Source organism: Hemiscyllium ocellatum, chromosome 40, assembly GCF_020745735.1.
Source record: "Hemiscyllium ocellatum isolate sHemOce1 chromosome 40, sHemOce1.pat.X.cur, whole genome shotgun sequence".
Lineage (NCBI taxonomy): Eukaryota > Metazoa > Chordata > Chondrichthyes > Orectolobiformes > Hemiscylliidae > Hemiscyllium > Hemiscyllium ocellatum.
This window is the reverse complement of record NC_083440.1, coordinates 2,244,573-2,272,167: the sequence shown is the minus strand read 5'-3', so window position 1 is coordinate 2,272,167 and position 27,595 is coordinate 2,244,573. Positions and strand designations below refer to the sequence as shown.

General features: G+C 57.1%; 1 protein-coding gene across 1 annotated transcript in view; it reads left to right on the top strand.

The window, feature by feature from the left end:
- Positions 1-8,673, top strand: part of pold4 (DNA polymerase delta 4, accessory subunit) — a 34,559-nt gene extending 25,886 nt beyond the window's left edge. Inside the window, exon 4 of the mRNA XM_060853403.1 lies at positions 6,905-8,673. Within this exon, the coding sequence (XP_060709386.1) occupies positions 6,905-6,929 (25 nt within the window). The 3' untranslated portion in view covers positions 6,930-8,673. The remainder of the gene's footprint in view (positions 1-6,904) is intronic.
- The last annotated feature ends 18,922 nt before the right edge of the window (positions 8,674-27,595 follow it).

Here is a 27,595-nt window from a genome sequence, read left to right as displayed (position 1 = left end):
TGTGAGGGAACACCCCTTTAATAGTGATTTCAGTGTGTGTGAGGGGCCGGGTGTGAGGGAACACCCCTTTAATAGTGATTTCAGTGTGTGTGAGGGGCCGGGTGTGAGGGAACACTCCTTTAATAGTGGTTTCAGTGTGTGTGAGGGGCCGGGTGTGAGGGAACACCCCTTTAATGGTGATTTCAGTGAGTGTGAGGGGCCGGGTGTGAGGGAACACCCCTTTAATAGTGATTTCAGTGTGTGAGGGGCCGGGTGTGAGGGAACACCGCTTTAATAGTGATTTCAGTGTGTGTGAGGGGCCGGGTGTGAGGGAACACCCCTTTAATAGTGATTTCAGTGTGTGTGAGGGGCCGGGTGTGAGGGAACACCCCTTTAATAGTGATTTCAGTGTGTGTGAGGGGCCGGGTGTGAGGGAACACCCCTTTAATAGTGATTTCAGTGTGTGTGAGGGGCCGGGTGTGCGGGAACACTCCTTTAATAGTGATTTCAGTGTGTGTGAGGGGCCGGGTGTGAGGGAACACCCCTTTAATAGTGATTTCAGTGTGTGTGAGGGGCCGGGTGTGAGGGAACACCCCTTTAATAGTGATTTCAGTGTGTCAGAGGGCTTGGCAGTGTTGTACACTGGTAGTTTTCCTAAATTGACCAGGTGCTGTCTGCTCCTTTAGATGCCGTTCTACCCACGCACTCCACGTGATGTGCACACAAAAACCTTTCTGATGAGTTCATCATTGGTTACAAAGCAGCACTGGTTTTGTGGTTTTGTATAGATTGGTGTCATTAGTGACTAGGGAGGGGAAATGATATTTATCCCTGGTTTCCAAAGTGATTAAGAGAATCATCATACACTCCCTGGACAGGCTGAGCACAGCTTTCGATCTCCAGCTACACAGCACGTATCAAACATTCCTAAACTGGTAATAAAACAGCAGACAGAAGGAGGCAACTCAGCCTGTTCTGTCAATGCTGTCTCTCAATCAATTCAGCTGCTCCCAGTCTCCTCTGCCTTATCTCATCCCTCACCTCTGATAATGTCTCTCTTTCAGATCTTAACCCAATTCTTTTTTGACATCCTTCATTGACCCTCCCTCCCCCACACTCTCAGGCAGCACGTCCCACACCCTAACCCCTCGAATGTCCCTCCCTCCCCCACACTCTCGGGCAGTACGTCCCACACCCTAACCCCTCGAATGACCCTGTCTCCCCCACACTCTCAGGCAGCACGTCCCACACCCTAACCCCTCGAATGACCCTCCCTCCCCCACACTCTCGGGCAGCACGTCCCACACCCTAACCCCTCGAATGACCCTCCCTCCCCCACACCCTCGGGCAGCACGTCCCACACCCTAACCCCTCGAATGACCCTCCCACCCCCCACACTCTCGGGCAGTACGTCCCACACCCTAACCCCTCGAATGACCCTCCCTCCCCCCACACTCTCAGGCAGCACATCCCACACCCTAACCCCTCGAATGACCCTCCCTCCCCCCACACTCTCAGGCAGCACGTCCCACACCCTAACCCCTCGAATGACCCTCCCTCCCCCCACACCCTCAGGCAGCACGTCCCACACCCTAACCCCTCGAATGACCCTCCCTCCCCCACACCCTCAGGCAGCACGTCCCACACCCTAACCCCTCGAATGACCCTCCCTCCCCCACACCCTCAGGCAGCACGTCCCACACCCTAACCCCTCGAATGACCCCCCCTCCCCCACACTCTCGGGCAGCACGTCCCACACCCTAACCCCTCGAATGACCCTCCCTCCCCCACACCCTCAGGCAGCACGTCCCACACCCTAACCCCTCGAATGACCCTCCCTCCCCCCACACTCTCAGGCAGCACGTCCCACACCCTAACCCCTCGAATGACCCTCCCTCCCCCACACCCTCAGGCAGCACATCCCACACCCTAACCCCTCGAATGACCCTCCCTCCCCCCACACCCTCAGGCAGCACGTCCCACACCCTAACCCCTCGAATGACCCTCCCTCCCCCACACCCTCAGGCAGCACGTCCCACACCCTAACCCCTCGAATGACCCTCCCTCCCCCCACACCCTCAGGCAGCACGTCCCACACCCTAACCCCTCGAATGACCCTCCCTCCCCCCACACCCTCAGGCAGCACGTCCCACACCCTAACCCCTCGAATGACCCTCCCTCCCCCCACACCCTCAGGCAGCACGTCCCACACCCTAACCCCTCGAATGACCCTCCCTCCCCCCACACCCTCAGGCAGCACGTCCCACACCCTAACCCCTCGCTGGGTCCTCCTGTTTCCCAATCGCCCTGTGTCCCTCTGGGTCTCGATCCCTCCGTCAATGGGAGCTGTTTCTCCCTCTCCACTCTGACCAGACCCCTCCTGGGTTTGAACTCCTTAATGAAATCCCCTCTCGGCTGTCTCTTCAGAGGGGAACACTCCCGGCTTCTCTGATATATCCATGTCACTAAGGTTCCTCGTCCCTGAAAGCATTCGTCTGAATCTTTCCCACAGCCTCTAGAATCTTCTCACGTCCTTCCTCAACTGCAGGGCCCAAACCTGGGCGCACTCTTCGAATGGAGGCCGAGCCACTGTTTTATGAAGCTTCAGTGTAGGAAACATCTGTTTTTCGGAGTCTGTAAATCTCACCCACCCCACTCCACGTCAATACCACAGAAAGGACAGTGCTGCTAATCCAAAAACCTCACCCTTAATTGAGATTCACACGGATGATCCCTGGAATGGTAGGTCTAACATACGAGGAACGGCTGAGGATCCTGGGATTGTACTCATTGGAGTTTAGAAGATTGAGGGGAGATCTAAACTTACAAGATAATACGTGGCTTGGAAAGGGTGGACGCTAGGAAATTGTTTCCGTTAGGCGAGGAGACTAGGACCCATGGGCACAGCCTTGGAAATGCGGAGACATTTCTTCAGCCAGAGGGTGGTGGGCCTGTGGAATTCATTGCCGCAGAGTGCAGTGGAGGCCGGGACGCTAAATGTCTTCAAGGCAGAGATTGATAGATTCTTGTTGTCACGAGGAATTAAGGGCTACGGGGAGAATGCTGGTAAGTGGAGTTGAAATGCCCATCAGCCATGATTGAATGGCGGAGTGGACTCGATGGGCCGAATGGCCTTACTTCCGCTCCTATGTCTTATGGTCTTATGGAAAACATTGTGGGGAGAGTGTGAGGGGGTGCACTTTGGCAGGAAGTAAAAGAGGGGTAGACTATTTACCAAAAAAAGGGACAGGCTTCGGAAGTCTGAAGCACAAAGGGGGCCATGGAATCCTAATTCAGGAATCTCTTGAGGTTAACGTGCAGGTTCAGTTGGCAGTGAGGAAAGGAAAGGCAATAGATTTGAGAGGGATGTTACAGGCCAGAGTATGCAAGGGACAGTGACAACATGGTATGATATTGGTGTGCAGGGGACAATTTCAAACTTAAGCAGATGATACTGAACTTGGAAGAACAGTACCTGTGACGAGGATAGTGTGGAACTCCAAAAGGACATTGGTGGAGTCAGAGAATTTAACGCAAAGACTTGTGAGGTACTGCAGTTTGATCAGAGCATCATTGGGAGAGGAGGAGACTGAGGTGGAGACCTGACAGATGTTTCCAAAGTCATTTGGCAGGGGCTAGACAAAGTAGACAGGGCGATTGTGTTCCCAGTGGTGAAAGGACCAAGGATGGGAGGGTCTCAGATATAAAGGGACGTGCTAATGAAGCAAGGGGGAGGGGAGGTAAAATACCCAGCAAGTGATTAGGGCCTGGAAATGTGGGGGAAGGCAGGTTCAATTCAGGCAACGCAGAAAGTAAACACCTGCCAGCATTTGGCCCATATTCCTCTGAATCATAGAGTCATGAAGATGTACAGCAGGGAAACAGACCCTTCGGTCCAACCTGTCCATGCTGTCCCAGAAATCCCAACCCAATCTAGTCCCACCTGCCAGCACCCGGCCCATATCCCTCCAAACCCTTCCTATTCATATACCCATCCAAATGCCTCTTAAATGTTGTAATTGTACCAGCCCCCACCACATCCTCTGGCAGCTCATTCCATACACGTACCACCCTCTGGGTGAAAAAGTTGCCCCTTAGGTCTCTTTTATATCTTTCCCCTTTCACCCTTAACCTATGCCCTCTAATTTTGGACTTACCTATCCTGGGGGAAAGGACCTTCACTATTCACCCTCTCCATGCCCCCTCATGATTTTATAAATCTCTATAAGGTCACCCCTCAGCCTCCGACGCTCCAGGGAAAACAGCCCCAGCCCGTTCAGCCTCTCCCTGTTGCTCAGATCCTCCAACCCTGGCAACATCCTTGTAAATCTTTTCAGAACCCTTTCAAGTTTCACAACATCCTTCCAATAGCAGGGAGACCAGGACTGAAGACAATATTCCAGAAATAGCCGAACCAATGTCCTGTACAGCCATAACAGGACCTCCCAATGCACTGACCAACAAAAGCAAGCATACCAAACACCTTCTTCACTATCACTGGGAGTCCACTTTCAAGGAACCATGAACCTGCACACCAAGGTCTCTTTGTTCAGCAACACTCCCCAGGACCTTCCCACTAAGTGTACAGCTCCTGCTCTGATCTGCCTTCCCAAAACGCAGTACCTCGCATTTCCTGAAATTAAACTCCATCTTCCACTCCTTACCCAATGGGTAAAAAACTGAGGTCTGCAGATGTGGGTGGCACGGTGGCACAGTGGTTAGCACTGCTGCCTCACAGCGCCTGTAGACCCGGGTTCAATTCCCGACTCAGGCGACTGACTGTGTGGAGTTTGCACATTCTCCCCGTGTCTGCGTGGGTTTCCTCCGGGTGCTCCGGTTTCCTCCCACAGTCCAAAGATGTGCGGGTCAGGTGAATTGGACAAGCTAAATTGCCCGTAGTGTTAGGTAAGGGGTAAATGTATGGGTGGGTTGCGCTTCGGCGGGTCGGTGTGGACTTGTTGGGCCGAAGGGCCTGTTTCCACACTGTAAGTCTAATCTAATCTAATCACAGCTGCAAATGTGTTGCTGGTTAAAGCACAGCAGGTTAGGCAGCATCCAAGGAACAGGAACTTCGACGTTTAGGGCATAAGCCCTTCATCAGGAATCATTCGAAGTTCCTGTTCCTTGGATGCTGCCTAACCTGCTGTGCTTTAACCAGCAACACATTTGCAACTCCTTACCCAATGGCCCATCTGAGCAAGATCCCATTGCACTCCGATGTGATTGAGTGGCCTCACGCTGCTCTGTCTGTGCACATCTGCAATTCACCTCAATCAGGGATGAGCGGTTAAGGTGCCAGTTTTTTTTTTAAAAACAGGGAGAGGGAAAGACAATCTAGAGCTAACAGCCAGGGGCGAGAGGCGAGGCCTGAACTTTGGCTCATTTCCCCACCTGGAAAGGAGAGTGACGCAGTCCCGAGAGTGAGACCACGGCCCTACAGGCACCGTGCCCGACCGTTATCCAGAACAATCCCAGCCCCTGGGCCAGCTTACTGTCATCATCCCTGCCTCCCACACACTGAGCCCCCGGCAGAGAATTCCACACCATTCCCTCAGCAATCCTGCCTCCTCTGCAGGAAGGGAGGGCATGAGAGGGTAAGGTGTGAGGGAAGGGGGGTGCGGGGGGGGGAAGGTGTGGTTCCCTGGCAACAGTCTCATTACAAAAAAAGAGATACACACACCAACACTCAAACACTGGAGGGGGTTACAGAGATAGGGAGGGGGTGTAGGGGCTGGAGGGGGTGACAGAGATAGGGAGGGGGTGTAGGGGGGGTTACAGAGATAGGGAGGGGGTGTAGGGGGTTGCAGAGATAGGGAGGGGGTGTAGGGGCTGGAGGGGGTGACAGAGATAGGGAGGGGGTGTAGGGGGGGTTACAGAGATAGGGAGGGGGTGTAGGGGGGGTTACAGAGATAGGGAGGGGGTGTAGGGGCTGGAGGGGGTGACAGAGATAGGGAGGGGGTGTAGGGGGGGTGACAGAGATAGGGAGGGGGTGTGGGGGGGTTACAGAGATAGGGAGGGGGTGTAGGGGCTGGAGGGGGTTACAGAGATAGGGAGGGGGTGTAGGGGCTGGAGGAGGTTACAGACATTGGGAGGGGGTGGAGGGGGTGGAGGGGCTGGAGGGGGTTACAGAGATAGGGAGGGGGTGTAAGGGCTGGAGGGAGTTACAGAGATAAGGAGGGGGTGTAGGGGTTGGAGGGGGTTACAGAGATAGGGAGGGGGTGTCGGGGCTGGAGGAGGTTACAGAGTTAGGGAGGGGGTGTAGGGGCTGGGCGAGGTTACAGAGATAGGGAGGGGTTGTAGGGGCTGGAGGGGGTTACAGAGATAGGGAGGGGGTGTAGGGGCTGGAGGGGGTTACAGACATTGGGACAGGATGTAGGGGGTTACAGAGATAGGGAGGGGGTGTAGGGGGTTACAAAGATAGGGAGGGGGTGTAGGGGCTGGAGGGGGTTACAGAGTTAGGGAGGGGGTGTAGGGGCCGGAGGGGGTTACGGAGATAGGGAGGTGGGTGTAGGGGCTGGGCGAGGTTACAGAGATAGGGAGGTGGGTGTAGGGGCTGGGCGAGGTTACAGAGATAGGGAGGGGGTGTAGGGGGTTACAGAGAAAGGGAGAGGGGTGTAGGGGCTGGAGGGGGTTACAGAGATAGGGAGGGGGTGTAGGGGGTTACAGAGAAAGGGAGAGGGGTGTAGGGGCTGGAGGGGGCTACAGAGATAGGGAGGGGGTGTAGGGGGTTACAGAGATAGGGAGGGGGTGTAGGGGCTGGAGGGGGTTACAGAGATAGGGAGGGGGTGTAGGGGCTGGAGGGGGTTACAGACATAGGGAGGGGGTGTAGGGGGTTACAGAGTTAGGGAGGGGGCGTTGGGGCTGGGTGGGGTTAGAGAGAGTTTGGTGAATGAGGCAATGACTGTGTGTTTTCTTTAATTTTCAGCTTGTGGCAAGAATATAAACTGTGAGAGAGCCTCAAAAACTGCCTTCATTCAAACCTGGAAGGAATATGGCAGGGGTTGGTTTGTCGCTGTGCACTGGGGCTGGGAAGTGAAAGCTCGGAAATAATAATGGACTCAGTATTTACTGAATTTTCTTGTGTGCATGCCAATCAATATCATTGAGGGGGGAGGGATAATCTGGAATCTCACTGTACCAATCTTGGTTCGACATCAAATTAACTGTGTCCGAATTGTTGCAATCAGAATTCGCCCTTTGGGACAGCAGAAAGAGAGAGAGAGAGAGACAGACAGACAGAAGAGAAAGACTTACAGTGTGATGGAGAGACAGAGAGTGAAATAGAGAGAGAGAGAGAGAGAAACAGGTGGGGGTGGTGGAGTGGAGGGACAGACAAACAGAAAGAACCGAGTGAGTGACAGATGGCGAGATAGAAAGACTGAGATTTAGAGATAGAGAGAGGCAAGGGAGAGTAACAGACGGAGACAGAGAGAGAGAGAGAAACATAGGGAGAGACAGAGAGGTTGAGACAGAGAGAGAGAGAGAGAATAACAGAGAAAGATGTGGAGGGAAAAATGGAGACAGGATCAGGTAGAGGGAGAGTCTGAGTCATAACAGGGTCATAACAGCCCAATAACTGGTGGTGGGGGCGTTACTGGAGGCACTTGAACTCCATGCGGCCCGCGTTCTGCCTTACCTTGCCATGAAGAAACTTGCCCCCTTGCCCAAAGACAATGGCGGCCAGCAGCAGCATCGAAGACTGGGCCCCTTTTTACTTGGGAACCTTCTAGATCCAGGCTCAGAGCTTCTCACCCTCCTCCTCCTCCTCCTCCTCCTCCTCGCCCCAGGGCCTCAACATGTGCCACGTGCTCGCCAAGGCCTCAACATGCGCCACGTGCTCGCCAGGGCCTCAACATGTGCCACGTGCTCGCCAAGGCCTCAACATGCGCCACGTGCTCGCCAGGGCCTCAACATGTGCCACGTGCTCGCCACGTGAAGGAAAGGGGCAGACCAAGTGTTTTTTAGACGAGGGGAGGATGACTCTGGAGGGAGAGAAAGATGCATAGAGAGAGATGGAGAGAGAGAGAGAAGGAGAGAAAGATGCAGAGGGAGAGATGGAGAGAGAGAGAGAAGGAGAGAAAGATGCAGAGAAAGAGATAGAAAGAGAGAAAGATGCAGAGAAAGAGATGGAGAGAGAGAAGGAGAGAAAGATGCAGAGCAAGAGATGGAGAGAGAGAGAGAAGGAGAGAAAGATGCAGAGGGAGAGATGGAGAGAGAGAGAGAAGGAGAGAAAGATGCAGAGAAAGAGATAGAAAGAGAGAAAGATGCAGAGAAAGAGATGGAGAGAGAGAAGGAGAGAAAGATGCAGAGAAAGAGATGGAGAGAGAGAGAGAGAGAAGGAGAGAAAGATGCAGAGCAAGAGATAGAGAGAGAGAGAAGGAGAGAAAGATGCAGAGAAAGAGATGGAGAGAGAGAGAGAGAGAAGGAGAGAAAGATGCAGAGCAAGAGATAGAGAGAGAGAGAAGGAGAGAAAGATGCAGAGAAAGAGATGGAGAGAGCGAAGGAGAGAAAGGTACAGAGTAAGAGATGGAGAGAGAGATGGAGAGAAAGATGCAGAGAGAGAGATGGAGAGAGAGGGACCATTGCTCAGACTGGGACAGATAAGTAATCACTCTCTCCAAACGGCTGTCTTGTTTACAAAGATTTATTTATATTTGATACTTTATTGAAGCAATAAAGTCTCTTTGTATCAGGTTCCTGTTGTCTGCCTCGCTCTCCCTCTGCATTTCTCTCCTGGCTCACTTCCTCCTTTTCCCCCTCTCTTCTAATCCCATCTCCCTCTCTCTTTCCCACTCACTCTTTCTCATTCTCTCTCTCTCTCTCTCTCTCATGATCTCCATCTCTTTCTCATTCCATCTGTCTGCCTCCTTCTCTGTGCGTCTCTCTCTTTTTGTCCTCTCACTATCTTCCTCTCTAACTCTCTCTCACTGTCACTTTCTCAGTCTTTCTCTCCCTCTCTGTCTCCCTCCTCTGCTCATCCTGTTTTTCTATATGTCTCTCTCACTCTCTCTATCGCTATACCTCTGTTTCTTTTCCATTGTGCCTGTCTCTCCCCCTCTGCATCTCTCAATCTCTCTGTCCATCTCTCTCTCTCTATTTTCCTCCGTCTCATTCTGTATCCATCCGTCTCTCTCTCTCTCTCTGTTTTTCCCTCTCTGTGTCTCTTTCCATCTCTCTCTCTCTCTACTTTCCTCTGTCTCATTCTGTATCCGTCTGTCTGTCTGTCTGTCTCTCTCTCTCTCTCTCTTTTTCCATCTCTCTGTCTCTCTTTGTCCATCTCTCCTTCGCTCCGTCTCTCTGTTTTTCTGCCTCACTGTTTTTCTGTCTCTCTTCATCTCTCTCTCTCTTTCTCCCTCCCTCCATTTCTCTGTCTCTCTCTCTCTCTCTTTTTCTGTCTCTTTCTCTGTTCACCTCTAACTTTCTCTCTTGGTCCCTCTGTCTCTTTCTCCCTCCATTTCTCTGCATCTCTCTGTTTTCTTTCTCGTTCTCTTTCTCTGTTCATCCCTCTCTCTCTCCTCCGCCCCCGCCCCCGTCTTTCTGTCTCTTTCTGTTCATCTCTCTCTCTCTCCCCCTCTCTCTCTGTTTTTCTGTCTTTTTCGCTGTTCATCTCTCTCTCTCTCTCTGTTTTTCTCCATCTTTTCTCCTCTCTCTCTCTCTCTCTATTTTTCTCCTCTCTCTCTCTCGCTCTCTCTCTCTCTCTCTCTATTTTTCTCCTCTCTCTCTCTCGCTCTCTCTCTCTCTCTCTATTTTTCTCCTCTCTCTCTCTCGCTCTCTCTCTCTCTCTCTCTCTGTTTTTCTCCATCTTTTCTCCTCTCTCTCTCTCTCTGTTTTTCTCCTCTCTCTCTCTCTCTCTCTGTCTCTCTCTCTCTGTTTTTCTCCATCTTTTCTCCTCTCTCTCTCTCTCTCTCTCTCTCTGTCTCTCTCTCTCTGTTTTTCTCCATCTTTTCTCCTCTCTCTCTCTCTCTCTCTCTCTCCATCTCTTCCCCCCCCCCCCTCCCCACCCTCTGGTTGGGTGTGGTTCCTGGGGCTGGCCCCACCAGATATGAACTCAGTGTGTACAGCAGCATGTTTGGATATGCCCGTGTTGAATGCCTGACATGGGATGAGGCCAGACAGCTGCAGAATGAGCGGCTGAGAGACGCCCTTCCCCCCCAACCCCCTCCCCAACACCCCCTGTCACTCGAACAGACCCCAGCCCAAGGCTCTTTATAGGGCAGCTCCTGGGAGCCCGCTCCTCACAGACCAAGAGAGACGCCACACTCAGGACACAAAGGGTCAGATACTTTAATCAGCTCCCTCTGAAAACACAGCCTTCCCTCTGTAAACAGAGTTCCAGACAGATGGAGAAACAGACTCCTTCTTAAAACAGGACACCCACCTCCTCTAGCCCCTACACCCCCTCCCTATCTCTGTAACCCCCTCCAACCCCTACACCCCCTCCCTATCTCTGTAACCCCCCTCCAGCCCCTACACCCCCTCCCTATCTCTGTAACCCCCCTCCAGCCCCTACACCCCCTCCCTATCTCTGTAACCCCCTCCAGCCCCTACACCCCTCCCTATCTCTGTAACCCCCTCCAACCCCTACACCCCCTCCCTATCTCTGTAACCCCCCTCCAGCCCCTACACCCCCTCCCTATCTCTGTAACCCCCCTCCAACCCCTACACCCCCTCCCTATCTCTGTAACCCCCCTCCAGCCCCTACACCCCCTCCCTATCTCTGTAACCCCCTCCAGCCCCTACACCCCCTCCCTATCTCTGTAACCCCCTCCAGCCCCTACACCCCTCCCTATCTCTGTAAGCCCCCTCCAGCCCCTACACCCTCTCCCTATCTCTGTACCCCCCTACACCCCCTCCCTATCTCTGTAACCCCCTCCAGCCCGTACACCCTCCCCCATCTCTGTAACCCCCCCTCCTAGTCTCTGCGATCTCTATACTCCTACAATTCTAGCCTTGTGAACGTTCCCTGATTCCTAACACTCCAGTGTTAATAACTGTGCTTCCAGTTCTGAAACTCCCTCTTTAAATCATTCTCTCTCTCTGTCTCTCTCTCTGTCTCTCTCTCTGTCTCTCTCTCTGTCTCTCTCTCTCTCTCTCTCTCTGTGTCTCTCTCTCTCTGTGTCTCCCTCTCTCGTTCTCGCTCTCTCTCTCTTGCTGTCCCTGTCACCCTCTACCTTTTATTCTTTCTCCATCTCACCCTCTCTCTCCATTTCCCTCCCTCTGTCCCACTGTCTCTCCGTCTCTGTCTCTCGTTCTGTCACTTTCTATCTATCTCTTTCTCTCCCTTGGTCTCTCATTCTCTCCTTGCCTCTTTCACACGAATCTCTCTCTGCCCATCTCTCTATCTGCCTTCTGTCTTCGTCACTTTCCCTCCATCTCTTTATCTCCTTCCTTCTTTGATTTAGCGCTCTCTCCCTGACTGACCTGGAAGCCAGGCTTGGAGAATGGACCCAACGCCCTTCTGAATGCAGTGTTTCAGTGTTTGGAAACATCTCTACGGCTGCAGAGAGATATAATTCCGTTCTGTCAAGGTGCGCAGAATTCACTACAGCACGCGAACCTTAGAGATCAGTGCAGTGGAGCATTGGGAAAAAAGGAGCCCAGAAAAAACGTAATCTTTTTCAGATTGAGAACCTGGCTAATTATTTCGATCTCAGACACCAGAATCAAGAACAATTCAGCCAAGTTTCCTGAGTCAAAAATAAATCTAGAACCTTTGTACAAATAGCATTGTACATTTTTGCTGGTTTGTTTCAAAGATAAATAAGACTTTGGAATATTCCAAACATTTGGAACTTTTGGGCGGCACGGTGGCACAGTGGTTAGCACTGCTGCCTCACAGCGCCAGAGACCTGGGTTCAATTCCCGCCTCAAGTGACTGACTGTGTGGAGTTTGCACGTTCTCCCCGTGTCTGCGTGGGTTTCTTCCAGGTGCTCCGTTTCCTCCCACAGTCCAAAGATGTGTGGGTCAGGTGAATTGGTCATACTAAATTGCCCGTAGTGTTAGGTAAGGGGTCAATGTAGGGGTATGGGTGGGTTGCGCTTCGGTGGGTCAGTGTGGACTTGTTGGGCCGAAGGGCCTGTTTCCACACTGTAAGTAATCTAATTAACGTGAGGCAAATATGAGTACCAGGTAATCTATAACACGTTTAGTATAATGCACAGATTCCTCAGAGATGATCCTTCACCTTCTCAAATGTTAGTGACAATGTGAGGCATTAAATCTTCAAAAGGGGTTATGACTCTTCACTTTAGACCATCTTCACTCTTCACTCCATCACAGACTCCCTCAGTATCAGCTCATTTGCCTGGAGCTCATTTTCCATTACATGTCTCTGGATTCGAGGCAAATGCAATGATGGCATTTAGTTTGAGAGGACTTGAATATAAAAGCAGAGGGTGGGGGGGCTCTATAAGTCTCTGGTCAGACCACATGTGGAGTATTGTGTGCGGTTTTGGGTCCTGGATCTCAGGAAGGATGCACGGTCCCTGGGGTGTGTTCAGAGGAGGCTAACAGAAACGATCCCAGGAATGAAGAGCCTAACGCATGAGGAACAGCCGAGGGGGGGAGTGGATTGAGGTTTTCAAGCCCAGGAGGGGTCTGGAGAGGGAGAAACAGCTCCCATTGAGGGAGGGATCGAGACCCAGAGGGACACAGGGCAATTGGGAAACAGGAGGACCCAGCGAGGGGTTAGGGTGTGGGACGTGCTGCCTGAGGGTGTGGGGGGAGGGAGGGTCATTCGAGGGGTTAGGGTGTGGGACGTGCTGCCTGAGGGTGTGGGGGGAGGGAGGGTCATTCGAGGGGTTAGGGTGTGGGACGTGCTGCCTGAGGGTGTGGGGGGAGGGAGGGTCATTCGAGGGGTTAGGGTGTGGGACGTGCTGCCTGAGGGTGTGGGGGGAGGGAGGGTCATTCGAGGGGTTAGGGTGTGGGACGTGCTGCCTGAGGGTGTGGGGGAGGGAGGGTCATTCGAGGGTTAGGGTGTGGGACGTGCTGCCCGAGAGTGTGGGGGGAGGGAGGGTCATTCGAGGGGTTAGGGTGTGGGACGTACTGCCCGAGAGTGTGGGGGGAGGGAGGGTCATTCGAGGGGTTAGGGTGTGGGACGTGCTGCCTGAGGGTGTGGGGGAGGGAGGGTCATTCGAGGGGTTAGGGTGTGGGACGTGCTGCCTGAGGGTGTGGGGGGAGGGAGGGTCATTCGAGGGGTTAGGGTGTGGGACGTGCTGCCTGAGAGTGTGGGGGAGGGAGGGTCATTCGAGGGGTTAGGGTGTGGGACGTGCTGCCTGAGGGTGTGGGGGGAGGGAGGGTCATTCGAGGGGTTAGGGTGTGGGACGTGCTGCCTGAGGGTGTGGGGGAGGGAGGGTCATTCGAGGGGTTAGGGTGTGGGACGTGCTGCCTGAGGGTGTGGGGGGAGGGAGGGTCATTCGAGGGGTTAGGGTGTGGGACGTGCTGCCTGAGAGTGTGGGGGAGGGAGGGTCATTCGAGGGGTTAGGGTGTGGGACGTGCTGCCTGAGAGTGTTGGGGAGGGAGGGTCATTCGAGGGGTTAGGGTGTGGGACGTGCTGCCTGAGGGTGTGGGAGAGGGAGGGTCATTCGAGGGGTTAGGGTGTGGGACGTGCTGCCTGAGAGTGTGGGGGAGGGAGGGTCATTCGAGGGGTTAGGGTGTGGGACGTGCTGCCTGAGGGTGTGGGGGAGGGTCATTCGAGGGGTTAGGGTGTGGGACGTGCTGCCTGAGGGTGTGGGGGAGGGAGGGTCATTCGAGGGGTTAGGGTGTGGGACGTGCTGCCTGAGGGTGTGGGGGGAGGGAGGGTCATTCGAGGGGTTAGGGTGTGGGACGTGCTGCCTGAGGGTGTGGGGGAGGGAGGGTCATTCGAGGGGTTAGGGTGTGGGACGTGCTGCCTGAGGGTGTGGGGGGAGGGAGGGTCATTCGAGGGGTTAGGGTGTGGGACGTGCTGCCTGAGGGTGTGGGGGAGGGAGGGTCATTCGAGGGGTTAGGGTGTGGGACGTGCTGCCTGAGAGTGTGGGGGAGGGAGGGTCATTCGAGGGGTTAGGGTGTGGGACGTGCTGCCTGAGGGTGTGAGAGAGGGAGGGTCATTCGAGGGGTTAGGGTGTGGGACGTGCTGCCTGAGAGTGTGGGGGAGGGAGGGTCATTCGAGTGGTTAGGGTGTGGGACGTGCTGCCTGAGAGTGTGGGGGAGGGAGGGTCATTCGAGGGGTTAGGGTGTGGGACGTGCTGCCTGAGGGTGTGAGAGAGGGAGGGTCATTCGAGGGGTTAGGGTGTGGGACGTGCTGCCTGAGGGTGTGGGGGGAGGGAGGGTCATTCGAGGGGTTAGGGTGTGGGACGTGCTGCCTGAGGGTGTGGGGGAGGGAGGGTCATTCGAGGGGTTAGGGTGTGGGACGTGCTGCCTGAGAGTGTTGGGGAGGGAGGGTCATTCGAGGGGTTAGGGTGTGGGACGTGCTGCCTGAGGGTGTGGGGGAGGGAGGGTCATTCGAGGGGTTAGGGTGTGGGACGTGCTGCCTGAGGGTGTGGGGGAGGGAGGGTCATTCGAGGGGTTAGGGTGTGGGACGTGCTGCCTGAGAGTGTGGGGGAGGGAGGGTCATTCGAGGGGTTAGGGTGTGGGACGTGCTGCCTGAGGGTGTGGGAGAGGGAGGGTCATTCGAGGGGTTAGGGTGTGGGACGTGCTGCCTGAGGGTGTGGGGGGAGGGAGGGTCATTCGAGGGGTTAGGGTGTGGGACGTGCTGCCTGAGAGTGTGGGGGGAGGGAGGGTCATTCGAGGGGTTAGGGTGTGGGACGTGCTGCCGGAGGGTGTGGGGGGAGGGAGGGTCATTCGAGGGGTTAGGGTGTGGGACGTGCTGCCTGAGGGTGTGGGGGGAGGGAGGGTCATTCGAGGGGTTAGGGTGTGGGACGTGCTGCCTGAGGGTGTGGGGGGAGGGAGGGTCATTCGAGGGGTTAGGGTGTGGGACGTGCTGCCTGAGGGTGTGGGGGGAGGGAGGGTCATTCGAGGGGTTAGGGTGTGGGACGTGCTGCCTGAGGGTGTGGGGGAGGGAGGGTCATTCGAGGGGTTAGGGTGTGGGACGTGCTGCCTGAGGGTGTGGGGGGAGGGAGGGTCATTCGAGGGGTTAGGGTGTGGGACGTGCTGCCTGAGGGTGTGGGGGAGGGAGGGTCATTCGAGGGTTAGGGTGTGGGACGTACTGCCCGAGAGTGTGGGGGGAGGGAGGGTCATTCGAGGGGTTAGGGTGTGGGACGTGCTGCCTGAGGGTGTGGGGGGGGGGAGGGTCATTCGAGGGGTTAGGGTGTGGGACGTGCTGCCTGAGGGTGTGGGGGGAGGGAGGGTCATTCGAGGGGTTAGGGTGTGGGACGTGCTGCCTGAGGGTGTGGGGGAGGGAGGGTCATTCGAGGGTTAGGGTGTGGGACGTGCTGCCCGAGAGTGTGGGGGGAGGGAGGGTCATTCGAGGGGTTAGGGTGTGGGACGTACTGCCCGAGAGTGTGGGGGGAGGGAGGGTCATTCGAGGGGTTAGGGTGTGGGACGTGCTGCCTGAGGGTGTGGGGGGAGGGAGGGTCATTCGAGGGGTTAGGGTGTGGGACGTGCTGCCTGAGGGTGTGGGGGGAGGGAGGGTCATTCGAGGGGTTAGGGTGTGGGACGTGCTGCCTGAGAGTGTGGGGGAGGGAGGGTCATTCGAGGGGTTAGGGTGTGGGACGTGCTGCCTGAGGGTGTGGGGGGAGGGAGGGTCATTCGAGGGGTTAGGGTGTGGGACGTGCTGCCTGAGGGTGTGGGGGAGGGAGGGTCATTCGAGGGGTTAGGGTGTGGGACGTGCTGCCTGAGGGTGTGGGGGGAGGGAGGGTCATTCGAGGGGTTAGGGTGTGGGACGTGCTGCCTGAGAGTGTGGGGGAGGGAGGGTCATTCGAGGGGTTAGGGTGTGGGACGTGCTGCCTGAGAGTGTTGGGGAGGGAGGGTCATTCGAGGGGTTAGGGTGTGGGACGTGCTGCCTGAGGGTGTGGGAGAGGGAGGGTCATTCGAGGGGTTAGGGTGTGGGACGTGCTGCCTGAGAGTGTGGGGGAGGGAGGGTCATTCGAGGGGTTAGGGTGTGGGACGTGCTGCCTGAGGGTGTGGGGGAGGGTCATTCGAGGGGTTAGGGTGTGGGACGTGCTGCCTGAGGGTGTGGGGGAGGGAGGGTCATTCGAGGGGTTAGGGTGTGGGACGTGCTGCCTGAGGGTGTGGGGGGAGGGAGGGTCATTCGAGGGGTTAGGGTGTGGGACGTGCTGCCTGAGGGTGTGGGGGAGGGAGGGTCATTCGAGGGGTTAGGGTGTGGGACGTGCTGCCTGAGGGTGTGGGGGGAGGGAGGGTCATTCGAGGGGTTAGGGTGTGGGACGTGCTGCCTGAGGGTGTGGGGGAGGGAGGGTCATTCGAGGGGTTAGGGTGTGGGACGTGCTGCCTGAGGGTGTGGGGGGAGGGAGGGTCATTCGAGGGGTTAGGGTGTGGGACGTGCTGCCTGAGAGTGTGGGGGAGGGAGGGTCATTCGAGTGGTTAGGGTGTGGGACGTGCTGCCTGAGAGTGTGGGGGAGGGAGGGTCATTCGAGGGGTTAGGGTGTGGGACGTGCTGCCTGAGGGTGTGAGAGAGGGAGGGTCATTCGAGGGGTTAGGGTGTGGGACGTGCTGCCTGAGGGTGTGGGGGGAGGGAGGGTCATTCGAGGGGTTAGGGTGTGGGACGTGCTGCCTGAGGGTGTGGGGGAGGGAGGGTCATTCGAGGGGTTAGGGTGTGGGACGTGCTGCCTGAGAGTGTGGGGGAGGGAGGGTCATTCGAGGGGTTAGGGTGTGGGACGTGCTGCCTGAGGGTGTGGGAGAGGGAGGGTCATTCGAGGGGTTAGGGTGTGGGACGTGCTGCCTGAGGGTGTGGGGGGAGGGAGGGTCATTCGAGGGGTTAGGGTGTGGGACGTGCTGCCTGAGAGTGTGGGGGGAGGGAGGGTCATTCGAGGGGTTAGGGTGTGGGACGTGCTGCCTGAGGGTGTGGGGGGAGGGAGGGTCATTCGAGGGGTTAGGGTGTGGGACGTGCTGCCTGAGGGTGTGGGGGGAGGGAGGGTCATTCGAGGGGTTAGGGTGTGGGACGTGCTGCCTGAGGGTGTGGGGGGAGGGAGGGTCATTCGAGGGGTTAGGGTGTGGGACGTGCTGCCTGAGGGTGTGGGGGGAGGGAGGGTCATTCGAGGGGTTAGGGTGTGGGACGTGCTGCCTGAGGGTGTGGGGGAGGGAGGGTCATTCGAGGGGTTAGGGTGTGGGACGTGCTGCCTGAGGGTGTGGGGGGAGGGAGGGTCATTCGAGGGGTTAGGGTGTGGGACGTGCTGCCTGAGGGTGTGGGGGAGGGAGGGTCATTCGAGGGTTAGGGTGTGGGACGTGCTGCCCGAGAGTGTGGGGGGAGGGAGGGTCATTCGAGGGGTTAGGGTGTGGGACGTACTGCCCGAGAGTGTGGGGGGAGGGAGGGTCATTCGAGGGGTTAGGGTGTGGGACGTGCTGCCTGAGGGTGTGGGGGAGGGAGGGTCATTCGAGGGGTTAGGGTGTGGGACGTGCTGCCTGAGGGTGTGGGGGGAGGGAGGGTCATTCGAGGGGTTAGGGTGTGGGACGTGCTGCCTGAGAGTGTGGGGGAGGGAGGGTCATTCGAGGGGTTAGGGTGTGGGACGTGCTGCCTGAGGGTGTGGGGGAGGGAGGGTCATTCGAGGGGTTAGGGTGTGGGACGTGCTGCCTGAGAGTGTGGGGGAGGGAGGGTCATTCGAGGGGTTAGGGTGTGGGACGTGCTGCCTGAGGGTGTGGGGGAGGGAGGGTCATTCGAGGGGTTAGGGTGTGGGACGTGCTGCCTGAGGGTGTGGGGGGAGGGAGGGTCATTCGAGGGGTTAGGGTGTGGGACGTGCTGCCTGAGGGTGTGGGGGAGGGAGGGTCATTCGAGGGGTTAGGGTGTGGGACGTGCTGCCTGAGGGTGTGGGGGGAGGGAGGGTCATTCGAGGGGTTAGGGTGTGGGACGTGCTGCCTGAGAGTGTGGGGGAGGGAGGGTCATTCGAGGGGTTAGGGTGTGGGACGTGCTGCCTGAGAGTGTGGGGGAGGGAGGGTCATTCGAGGGGTTAGGGTGGGGGACGTGCTGCCTGAGGGTGTGGGGGAGGGAGGGTCATTCGAGGGGTTAGGGTGTGGGACGTGCTGCCTGAGGGTGTGGGGGAGGGAGGGTCATTCGAGGGGTTAGGGTGTGGGACGTGCTGCCTGAGGGTGTGGGGGGAGGGAGGGTCATTCGAGGGGTTAGGGTGTGGGACGTGCTGCCTGAGGGTGTGGGGGAGGGTCATTCGAGGTCTGTGAAAACAGAGTTGGGTCAGCATCTGAAGGGTAACGATTTCAGTTGCACTGAAGGAGCATCGAGATATTGTTACAGACACAGTCTGTGCACGCTGGGCTGAATGGTCTCTTGCTGTCTGTGGTTTGGGTGTGAAAACCAGCTGGCATGTCGAGGTGTCTCATCTGGCAGCTTTTCTCATGGCTCTGCCTTGATCCCGGGATTAGTGTCCAGAGAATTTTTCTCTGTGTTCTGTCTCCCTGAAACCCCTCTATTCTCTGTTCGTGCACTGAAAGGAGACATCAGCAATTTCTCGAATTTCACGGTGTTTTGTGTATGAATAGAGAGGTTTCTCAGGAACAGTGGGAAGTGTGTTCGCAGCGTCCAGGTAGACAGTGGTTGGGATCTTTGTTATTGTCAAACTTTTCAGGAGGATGAGACTCCTGTCAAGTGTGGGCTGCGAGAGACACATGTTGTATGCAAGTGCCCTCGGGCTGTGATACATCCATCAAGGAGCGAGAGAGAGAGAAAAACAAGAGACGAGAGAGAGAGAGAGAAAGGCGGATAGAGAGAGAGATAGGAGGGACAGTGAGAGAGTATTCGGTAGAGGTTGAAACAGGAGGGATAGAAGGAGACAGAAATGGCAGAACAGATTAAAATGTAAACAGAGACTGAAAGAGTGAGGAAAGGCAAAACGCAGAGAGAGATGAGAGGGAGAGAAAGTTGGTGGGGAAGGAGATGGTGGCACAGTGGTTAGCACTGCTGCCTCACAGTGCCAGAGACCTGGGTTCAATTCCCGCCTCAGGCGACTGACTGTGTGGAGTTTGCACGTTCTCCCCGTGTCTGCGTGGGTTTCCTCCGGGTGCTCCGGTTTCCTCCCACAGTCCAAAGATGTGCGGGTCAGGTGAATTGGCCATGCTAAATTGCCCGTAGTGTTAGGTAAGGGGTAAATGTAGGGGTATGGGTGGGCGCTTCGGCGGGTCGGTGTGGACTTGTTGGGCCGAAGGGCCTGTTTCCACACTGTAAGTCTAATCTAATGATCCAGGAATGGAGAAATAAAGATAGAAGGTGACCAGGAAAGAGATGGGGGGAGAGAAAGAGAGAGGTGAAGTGTGACAGAGGAAGAGAGAGAGGAAAACTAGGAAAAGAGGTGGGTAGGAAAGCGATGGAGGATGAGGGTACAGAATGGGAGGCAAGGATGGAAAGAGGGCAGAGAGAGAGAGGGATGAAGACATGCAGTGAGATAGTGAGCACAGAAAGCGGTGAATAGAGAATATAAAGAAAGAGAAAGAGATGGGCAGAGAGAGAGGGAGAGGGGACTCAGAGGGAGAGGGGATAATAGAACAAAACTTGGAAACTGGCTGTTTGGTCCACACCGACACTTCCCGAGAGTAACCCATCCAGTCCCATTGCCCAACTATGGTATATTTACCCTGACTAATGCAGCTAACCTATATATCCCTGAATATTACGGGCAATTTAGCGTGGTCAATTCACCTGGTCTGCTCACCTTTGGACTGTGGGAGGAAACCCACGCAGACACGGGGAGAACGTGCAAACCCCACACAGTCAGTCACGCGAGACTGGAATCGAACCTGGGTCCCTGCTGCCGTGAGGCAGCCCTGCTAACCACTGAGCCACCGTGCCACCCCCCCCCCTTAGAGACTGAGAGTGAGAGAGAGAGAGAATAGTGGAGAGATACAGATGGAGAGCAGGAGAAGTGAATTTGAGACTTAGAGGTCAATACTGAGGGATACAGCTGGTGGGGTGAGCTGCAGTGGGTGGGAAAGCAAAGAGATGAGGTTGGCAGAAGGAGGGTGAGAACGAAATGAAGGAGGGAAAAGAGAGAGAGAGAGAGATTGAAAGTGGCAAAGAAGAGAGAGAGAGAGATTGAAAGTGGCAAAGAAGAGAGAGGGGGAGAGAGAACTGCCCGTGCAGGAAATTGCCCAGACAACGAGCTGGTCATGAGAAGGGCAGCCTCCGTTGTGGTTTTGTCAAAGATGCCAACCACAGAGCCGCACAGCAAGATCCCACAGCCAGTTGGGTGAGTGGAGGGTGGGCAGCACAAAGGCCATTCTTAATGCAACTGGGTGTCTCGAAGCAGATGAACCATGAGTCAGAGGGGAGCGATTTGTACCCACGCACGGCCGCGGGCAGACAGTTCAGACACCACTCTGAGTACAATCCCGTGGTCAGGCACAGAGCTGGGCGTCGGGCGCCAACGCACCGAGGAATGCTGAGGAAAGGCAGCTTCCGATCTACATTAACCCCTTCCCCAACACCATCGCGTTCAGATCAGTGGTGCCTATTCCAACGACAGAGAGAGAGACAGAGTCAAGGAGAGAAACAGACTGGGGCAAGGAGGTTGGGGGGGTGGGTGGGGGGAGAGAGAGAGAGAGAGAGAGAGATGGGGTAGGGGAAGGCGTTCCAGAATCCACTCCCAGCCAGCAGAACACAAGGTCACCAGGGATGGAACGAGAGGAATGCTGAAGAGACAGGGATTAGTGGAGTGTGGAAATCTGGGAGACTAGGAGGGGGTAACAGAGACAGTGTGTGGGTGTAGGGGCTGGAGGGGGTTACAGAGATAGGGAGGGGGTGTAGGGGCTGGAGGGGGTTACAGAGATAGGGAGGGGGTGTAGGGGGTTACAGAGATAGGGAGGGGGTGAAGGGGCTGTTGGGGGTTACAGAGATATGGAGGGGGTGTAGGGGCTGGGGGGGTTACAGAGATAGGGTGGGGATATAGGGGGTTACAGAGATAGGGAGGGGGTGTAGGGGGTTACAGAGATAGGGAGGGGGTGTAGGGGTTACACAGATAGGGACGGGGTGTAGGGGGTTACAGAGATAGGGAGGGGGTGTAGGGGTTACACAGATAGGGAGGGGGTGTAGGGGGTTACAGAGATAGGGAGGGGGTGTAGGGGTTACACAGATAGGGAGGGGGTGTAGGGACTGGAGGGGGTTACAGAGATAGGGAGGGGGTGTATGGGCTGGTGGGGTTACAGAGATAGGGAGGGGGTATAGGGGCTCGAGGGCTGGAGGGGGTTGCAGAGAAAGGGAGGAGGTGTAGGGGCTGGAGGAGGTTATAGAGATAGAGCAAGGTACGGAGATGAGGGTATAGAGATGGTGCGGTTAAGAGATATAAGGTGAAAATGTGTTGCTGGTCAAAGCACAGCAACACAGGCAGCATCTCAGGAATAGGGAATTCGACGTTTCGAGGATAAGCCCTTCATCAGGAATGAGATATAAGGTGTAAGGGCTTGGGGAGGTTATAAAGATAGGGAGTGAGGTACAGTGCTGGTGGAGATTAGAGAGATAGAGAATAACAGTGAGGGTCTGAGGGAGGTGATGGACGCAGTGAGGAGCTGAGGGAGGTGATGGAGGCAGTGAGGGTCTGAGGGAGGTGATGGACACAGTGAGGAGCTGAGGGAGGTGATGGAGGCAGTGAGGGTCTGAGGGAGGTGATGGAGGCAGTGAGGGTCTGAGGGAGGTGATGGACACAGTGAGGGTCTGAGGGAGGTGATGGTCGCAGTGAGGGTCTGAGGGAGGTGATGGACACAGTGAGGGTCTGAGGGAGGTGATGGACGCAGTGAGGAGCTGAGGGAGGTGATGGAGGCAGTGAGGGTCTGAGGGAGGTGATGGACGCAGTGAGGAGCTGAGGGAGGTGATGGAGGCAGTGAGGGTCTGAGGGAGGTGATGGACACAGTGAGGAGCTGAGGGAGGTGATGGAGGCAGTGAGGGACTGAGGGAGGTGATGGACGCAGTGAGGGTCTGAGGGAGGTGATGGACACAGTGAGGGTCTGAGGGAGGTGATGGAGGCAGTGAGGGTCTGAGGGAGGTGATGGAAGCAGTGAGGGACTGAGGGAGGTGATGGACGCAGTGAGGAGCTGAGGGAGGTGATGGAGGCAGTGAGGGTCTGAGGGAGGTGATGGAGGCAGTGAGGGTCTGAGGGAGGTGATGGAAGCAGTGAGGGACTGAGGGAGGTGATGGACGCAGTGAGGGTCTGAGGGAGGTGATGGACGCAGTGAGGGTCTGAGGGAGGTGATGGACGCAGTGAGGGACTGAGGGAGGTGATGGACGCAGTGAGGGTCTGAGGGAGGTGATGGACACAGTGAGGGTCTGAGGGAGGTGATGGACGCAGTGAGGGTCTGAGGGAGGTGATGGACACAGTGAGGAGCTGAGGGAGGTGATGGAGGCAGTGAGGGACTGAGGGAGGTGATGGACGCAGTGAGGGTCTGAGGGAGGTGATGGACACAGTGAGGGTCTGAGGGAGGTGATGGAGGCAGTGAGGGTCTGAGGGAGGTGATGGAAGCAGTGAGGGACTGAGGGAGGTGATGGACGCAGTGAGGAGCTGAGGGAGGTGATGGAGGCAGTGAGGGTCTGAGGGAGGTGATGGAGGCAGTGAGGGTCTGAGGGAGGTGATGGAAGCAGTGAGGGACTGAGGGAGGTGATGGACGCAGTGAGGGTCTGAGGGAGGTGATGGACGCAGTGAGGGTCTGAGGGAGGTGATGGACGCAGTGAGGGACTGAGGGAGGTGATGGACGCAGTGAGGGTCTGAGGGAGGTGATGGACACAGTGAGGGTCTGAGGGAGGTGATGGACGCAGTGAGGGTCTGAGGGAGGTGATGGACGCAGTGAGGGTCTGAGGGAGGTGATGGACACAGTGAGGGACTGAGGGAGGTGATGGACACAGTGAGGATCTGAGGGAGGTGATGGAGGCAGTGAGGGTCTGAGGGAGGTGATGGAGGCAGTGAGGGTCTGAGGGAGGTGATGGACACAGTGAGGGTCTGAGGGAGGTGATGGACGCAGTGAGGGTCTGAGGAAGGTGATGGAGGCAGTGAGGGTCTGAGGGAGGTGATGGACACAGTGAGGGTCTGAGGGAGGTGATGGAGGCAGTGAGGGTCTGAGGGAGGTGATGGAGGCAGTGAGGGTCTGAGGGAGGTGATGGAGGCAGTGAGGGTCTGAGGGAGGTGATGGAAGCAGTGAGGGTCTGAGGGAGGTGATGGAGACAGTGAGGGACTGAGGGAGGTGATGGACGCAGTGAGGGACTGAGGGAGGTGATGGACGCAGTGAGGAGCTGAGGGAGGTGATGGAGGCAGTGAGGGTCTGAGGGAGGTGATGGAGGCAGTGAGGGTCTGAGGGAGGTGATGGAAGCAGTGAGGGACTGAGGGAGGTGATGGACGCAGTGAGGGTCTGAGGGAGGTGATGGACGCAGTGAGGGTCTGAGGGAGGTGATGGACGCAGTGAGGGACTGAGGGAGGTGATGGACGCAGTGAGGGTCTGAGGGAGGTGATGGACACAGTGAGGGTCTGAGGGAGGTGATGGACGCAGTGAGGGTCTGAGGGAGGTGATGGAGGCTGTGAGGGTCTGAGGGAGGTGATGGACACAGTGAGGGACTGAGGGAGGTGATGGACACAGTGAGGATCTGAGGGAGGTGATGGAGGCAGTGAGGGTCTGAGGGAGGTGATGGAGGCAGTGAGGGTCTGAGGGAGGTGATGGACACAGTGAGGGTCTGAGGGAGGTGATGGACGCAGTGAGGGTCTGAGGAAGGTGATGGAGGCAGTGAGGGTCTGAGGGAGGTGATGGACACAGTGAGGGTCTGAGGGAGGTGATGGAGGCAGTGAGGGTCTGAGGGAGGTGATGGACACAGTGAGGGTCTGAGGGAGGTGATGGACGCAGTGAGGGTCTGAGGGAGGTGATGGAGGCAGTGAGGGTCTGAGGGAGGTGATGGACACAGTGAGGGTCTGAGGGAGGTGATGGACGCAGTGAGGGACTGAGGGAGGTGATGGAGGCAGTGAGGGTCTGAGGGAGGTGATGGAGGCTGTGAGGAGCTGAGGGAGGTGATGGACGCAGTGAGGGACTGAGGGAGGTGTTGGACGCAGTGAGGGTCTGAGGGAGGTGATGGACACAGTGAGGGACTGAGGGAGGTGATGGATGCAGTGAGGGTCTGAGGGAGGTGATGGAGGCAGTGAGGGACTGAGGGAGGTGATGGAGGCAGTGAGGGTCTGAGGGAGGTGATGGAGGCAGTGAGGGACTGAGGGAGGTGATGGACGCAGTGAGGGTCTGAGGGAGGTGATGGAGGTAGTGAGGGTCTGAGGGAGGTGATGGACGCAGTGAGGGTCTGAGGGAGGTGATGGACGCAGTGAGGGACTGAGGGAGGTGATGAAGGCAGTGAGGGTCTGAGGGAGGTGATGGAGGCAGTGAGAGTCTGAGGGAGGTGATGGACGCAGTGAGGGTCTGAGGGAGGTGTTGGAGGCAGTGAGGGTCTGAGGGAGGTGTTGGAGGCTGTGAGGGTCTGAGGGAGGTGATGGAGGCAGTGAGGGACTGAGGGAGGTGATGGAGGCTGTGAGGGTCTGAGGGAGGTGATGGACACAGTGAGGGTCTGAGGGAGGTGTTGGAGGCAGTGAGGGTCTGAGGGAGGTGATGGAGGCAGTGAGGGACTGAGGGAGGTGTTGGAGGCAGTGAGGGTCTGAGGGAGGTGATGGACACAGTGAGGGTCTGAGGGAGGTGATGGACACAGTGAGGGTCTGAGGGAGGTGATGGAGGCAGTGAGGGTCTGAGGGAGGTGATGGAGGCAGTGAGGGACTGAGGGAGGTGATGGAGGCAGTGAGGGACTGAGGGAGGTGATGGAGGCTGTGAGGGTCTGCGGGAGGTGATGGAGGCTGTGAGGGACTGAGGGAGGTGATGGACGCAGTGAGGGTCTGAGGGAGGTGATGGAGGCTGTGAGGGTCTGAGGGAGGTGATGGACGCAGTGAGGGTCTGAGGGAGGTGATGGACGCAGTGAGGGTCTGAAGGAGGTGATGGACGCAGTGAGGGACTGAGGGAGGTGATGGAGGCTGTGAGGGACTGAGGGAGGTGATGGAGGCTGTGAGGGTCTGAGGGAGGTGATGGAGGCAGTGAGGGACTGAGGGAGGTGATGGAGGCTGTGAGGGTCTGAGGGAGGTGTTGGAGGCAGTGAGGGACTGAGGGAGGTGATGGAGGCTGTGAGGGTCTGAGGGAGGTGATGGAGGCTGTGAGAGTCTGAGGGAGGTGATGGAGGCAGTGAGGGACTGAGGGAGGTGATGGAGGCTGTGAGGGTCTGAGGGAGGTGTTGGAGGCAGTGAGGGACTGAGGGAGGTGATGGAGGCTGTGAGGGTCTGAGGGAGGTGATGGAGGCTGTGAGGGTCTGAGGGAGGTGATGGAGGCTGTGAGGGACTGAGGGAGGTGATGGACGCAGTGAGGGTCTGAGGGAGGTGATGGACGCAGTGAGGGTCTGAGGGAGGTGATGGAGGCAGTGAGGGACTGAGGGAGGTGATGGAGGCAGTGAGGGTCTGAGGGAGGTGATGGAGGCTGTGAGGGTCTGAGGGAGGTGATGGACGCAGTGAGGGTCTGAGGGAGGTGTTGGAGGCTGTGAGGAGCTGAGGGAGGTGATGGAGGCTGTGAGGGTCTGAGGGAGGTGATGGTGGCTGTGAGGGTCTGAGGGAGGTGATGGAGGCAGTGAGGGTCTGAGGGAGGTGATGGATGCAGTGAGGGACTGAGGGAGGTGATGGAGGCTGTGAGGGTCTGAGGGAGGTGATGGAGGCAGTGAGGGACTGAGGGAGGTGATGGAGGCTGTGAGGGTCTGAGGGAGGTGATGGAGGCTGTGAGGGTCTGAGGGAGGTGATGGAGGCAGTGAGGGTCTGAGGGAGGTGATGGAGGCTGTGAGGGTCTGAGGGAGGTGATGGAGGCTGTGAGGGTCTGAGGGAGGTGATGGACGCAGTGAGGGTCTGAGGGAGGTGTTGGAGGCTGTGAGGAGCTGAGGGAGGTGATGGAGGCTGTGAGGGTCTGAGGGAGGTGATGGAGGCAGTGAGGGTCTGAGGGAGGTGATGGAGGCTGTGAGGGTCTGCGGGAGGTGATGGAGGCTGTGAGGGACTGAGGGAGGTGATGGACGCAGTGAGGGTCTGAGGGAGGTGATGGAGGCTGTGAGGGTCTGAGGGAGGTGATGGAGGCAGTGAGGGTCTGAGGGAGGTGATGGACGCAGTGAGGGTCTGAAGGAGGTGATGGACGCAGTGAGGGACTGAGGGAGGTGATGGAGGCTGTGAGGGACTGAGGGAGGTGATGGAGGCTGTGAGGGTCTGAGGGAGGTGATGGAGGCAGTGAGGGACTGAGGGAGGTGATGGAGGCTGTGAGGGTCTGAGGGAGGTGTTGGAGGCAGTGAGGGACTGAGGGAGGTGATGGAGGCTGTGAGGGTCTGAGGGAGGTGATGGAGGCTGTGAGAGTCTGAGGGAGGTGATGGAGGCAGTGAGGGACTGAGGGAGGTGATGGAGGCTGTGAGGGTCTGAGGGAGGTGTTGGAGGCAGTGAGGGACTGAGGGAGGTGATGGAGGCTGTGAGGGTCTGAGGGAGGTGATGGAGGCTGTGAGGGTCTGAGGGAGGTGATGGAGGCTGTGAGGGACTGAGGGAGGTGATGGACGCAGTGAGGGTCTGAGGGAGGTGATGGACGCAGTGAGGGTCTGAGGGAGGTGATGGAGGCAGTGAGGGACTGAGGGAGGTGATGGAGGCAGTGAGGGTCTGAGGGAGGTGATGGAGGCTGTGAGGGTCTGAGGGAGGTGATGGACGCAGTGAGGGTCTGAGGGAGGTGTTGGAGGCTGTGAGGAGCTGAGGGAGGTGATGGAGGCTGTGAGGGTCTGAGGGAGGTGATGGTGGCTGTGAGGGTCTGAGGGAGGTGATGGAGGCAGTGAGGGTCTGAGGGAGGTGATGGATGCAGTGAGGGACTGAGGGAGGTGATGGAGGCTGTGAGGGTCTGAGGGAGGTGATGGAGGCAGTGAGGGACTGAGGGAGGTGATGGAGGCTGTGAGGGTCTGACGGAGGTGATGGAGGCTGTGAGGGTCTGAGGGAGGTGATGGAGGCAGTGAGGGTCTGAGGGAGGTGATGGAGGCTGTGAGGGTCTGAGGGAGGTGATGGAGGCTGTGAGGGTCTGAGGGAGGTGATGGACGCAGTGAGGGTCTGAGGGAGGTGTTGGAGGCTGTGAGGAGCTGAGGGAGGTGATGGAGGCTGTGAGGGTCTGAGGGAGGTGATGGAGGCAGTGAGGGTCTGAGGGAGGTGATGGATGCAGTGAGGGACTGAGGGAGGTGATGGAGGCTGTGAGGGTCTGAGGGAGGTGATGGAGGCAGTGAGGGACTGAGGGAGGTGATGGAGGCTGTGAGGGTCTGAGGGAGGTGAGGGAGGTGATGGACGCAGTGAGGGTCTGAGGGAGGTGTTGGAGGCTGTGAGGAGCTGAGGGAGGTGATGGAGGCTGTGAGGGTCTGAGGGAGGTGATGGAGGCTGTGAGGGTCTGAGGGAGGTGATGGAGGCAGTGAGGGTCTGAGGG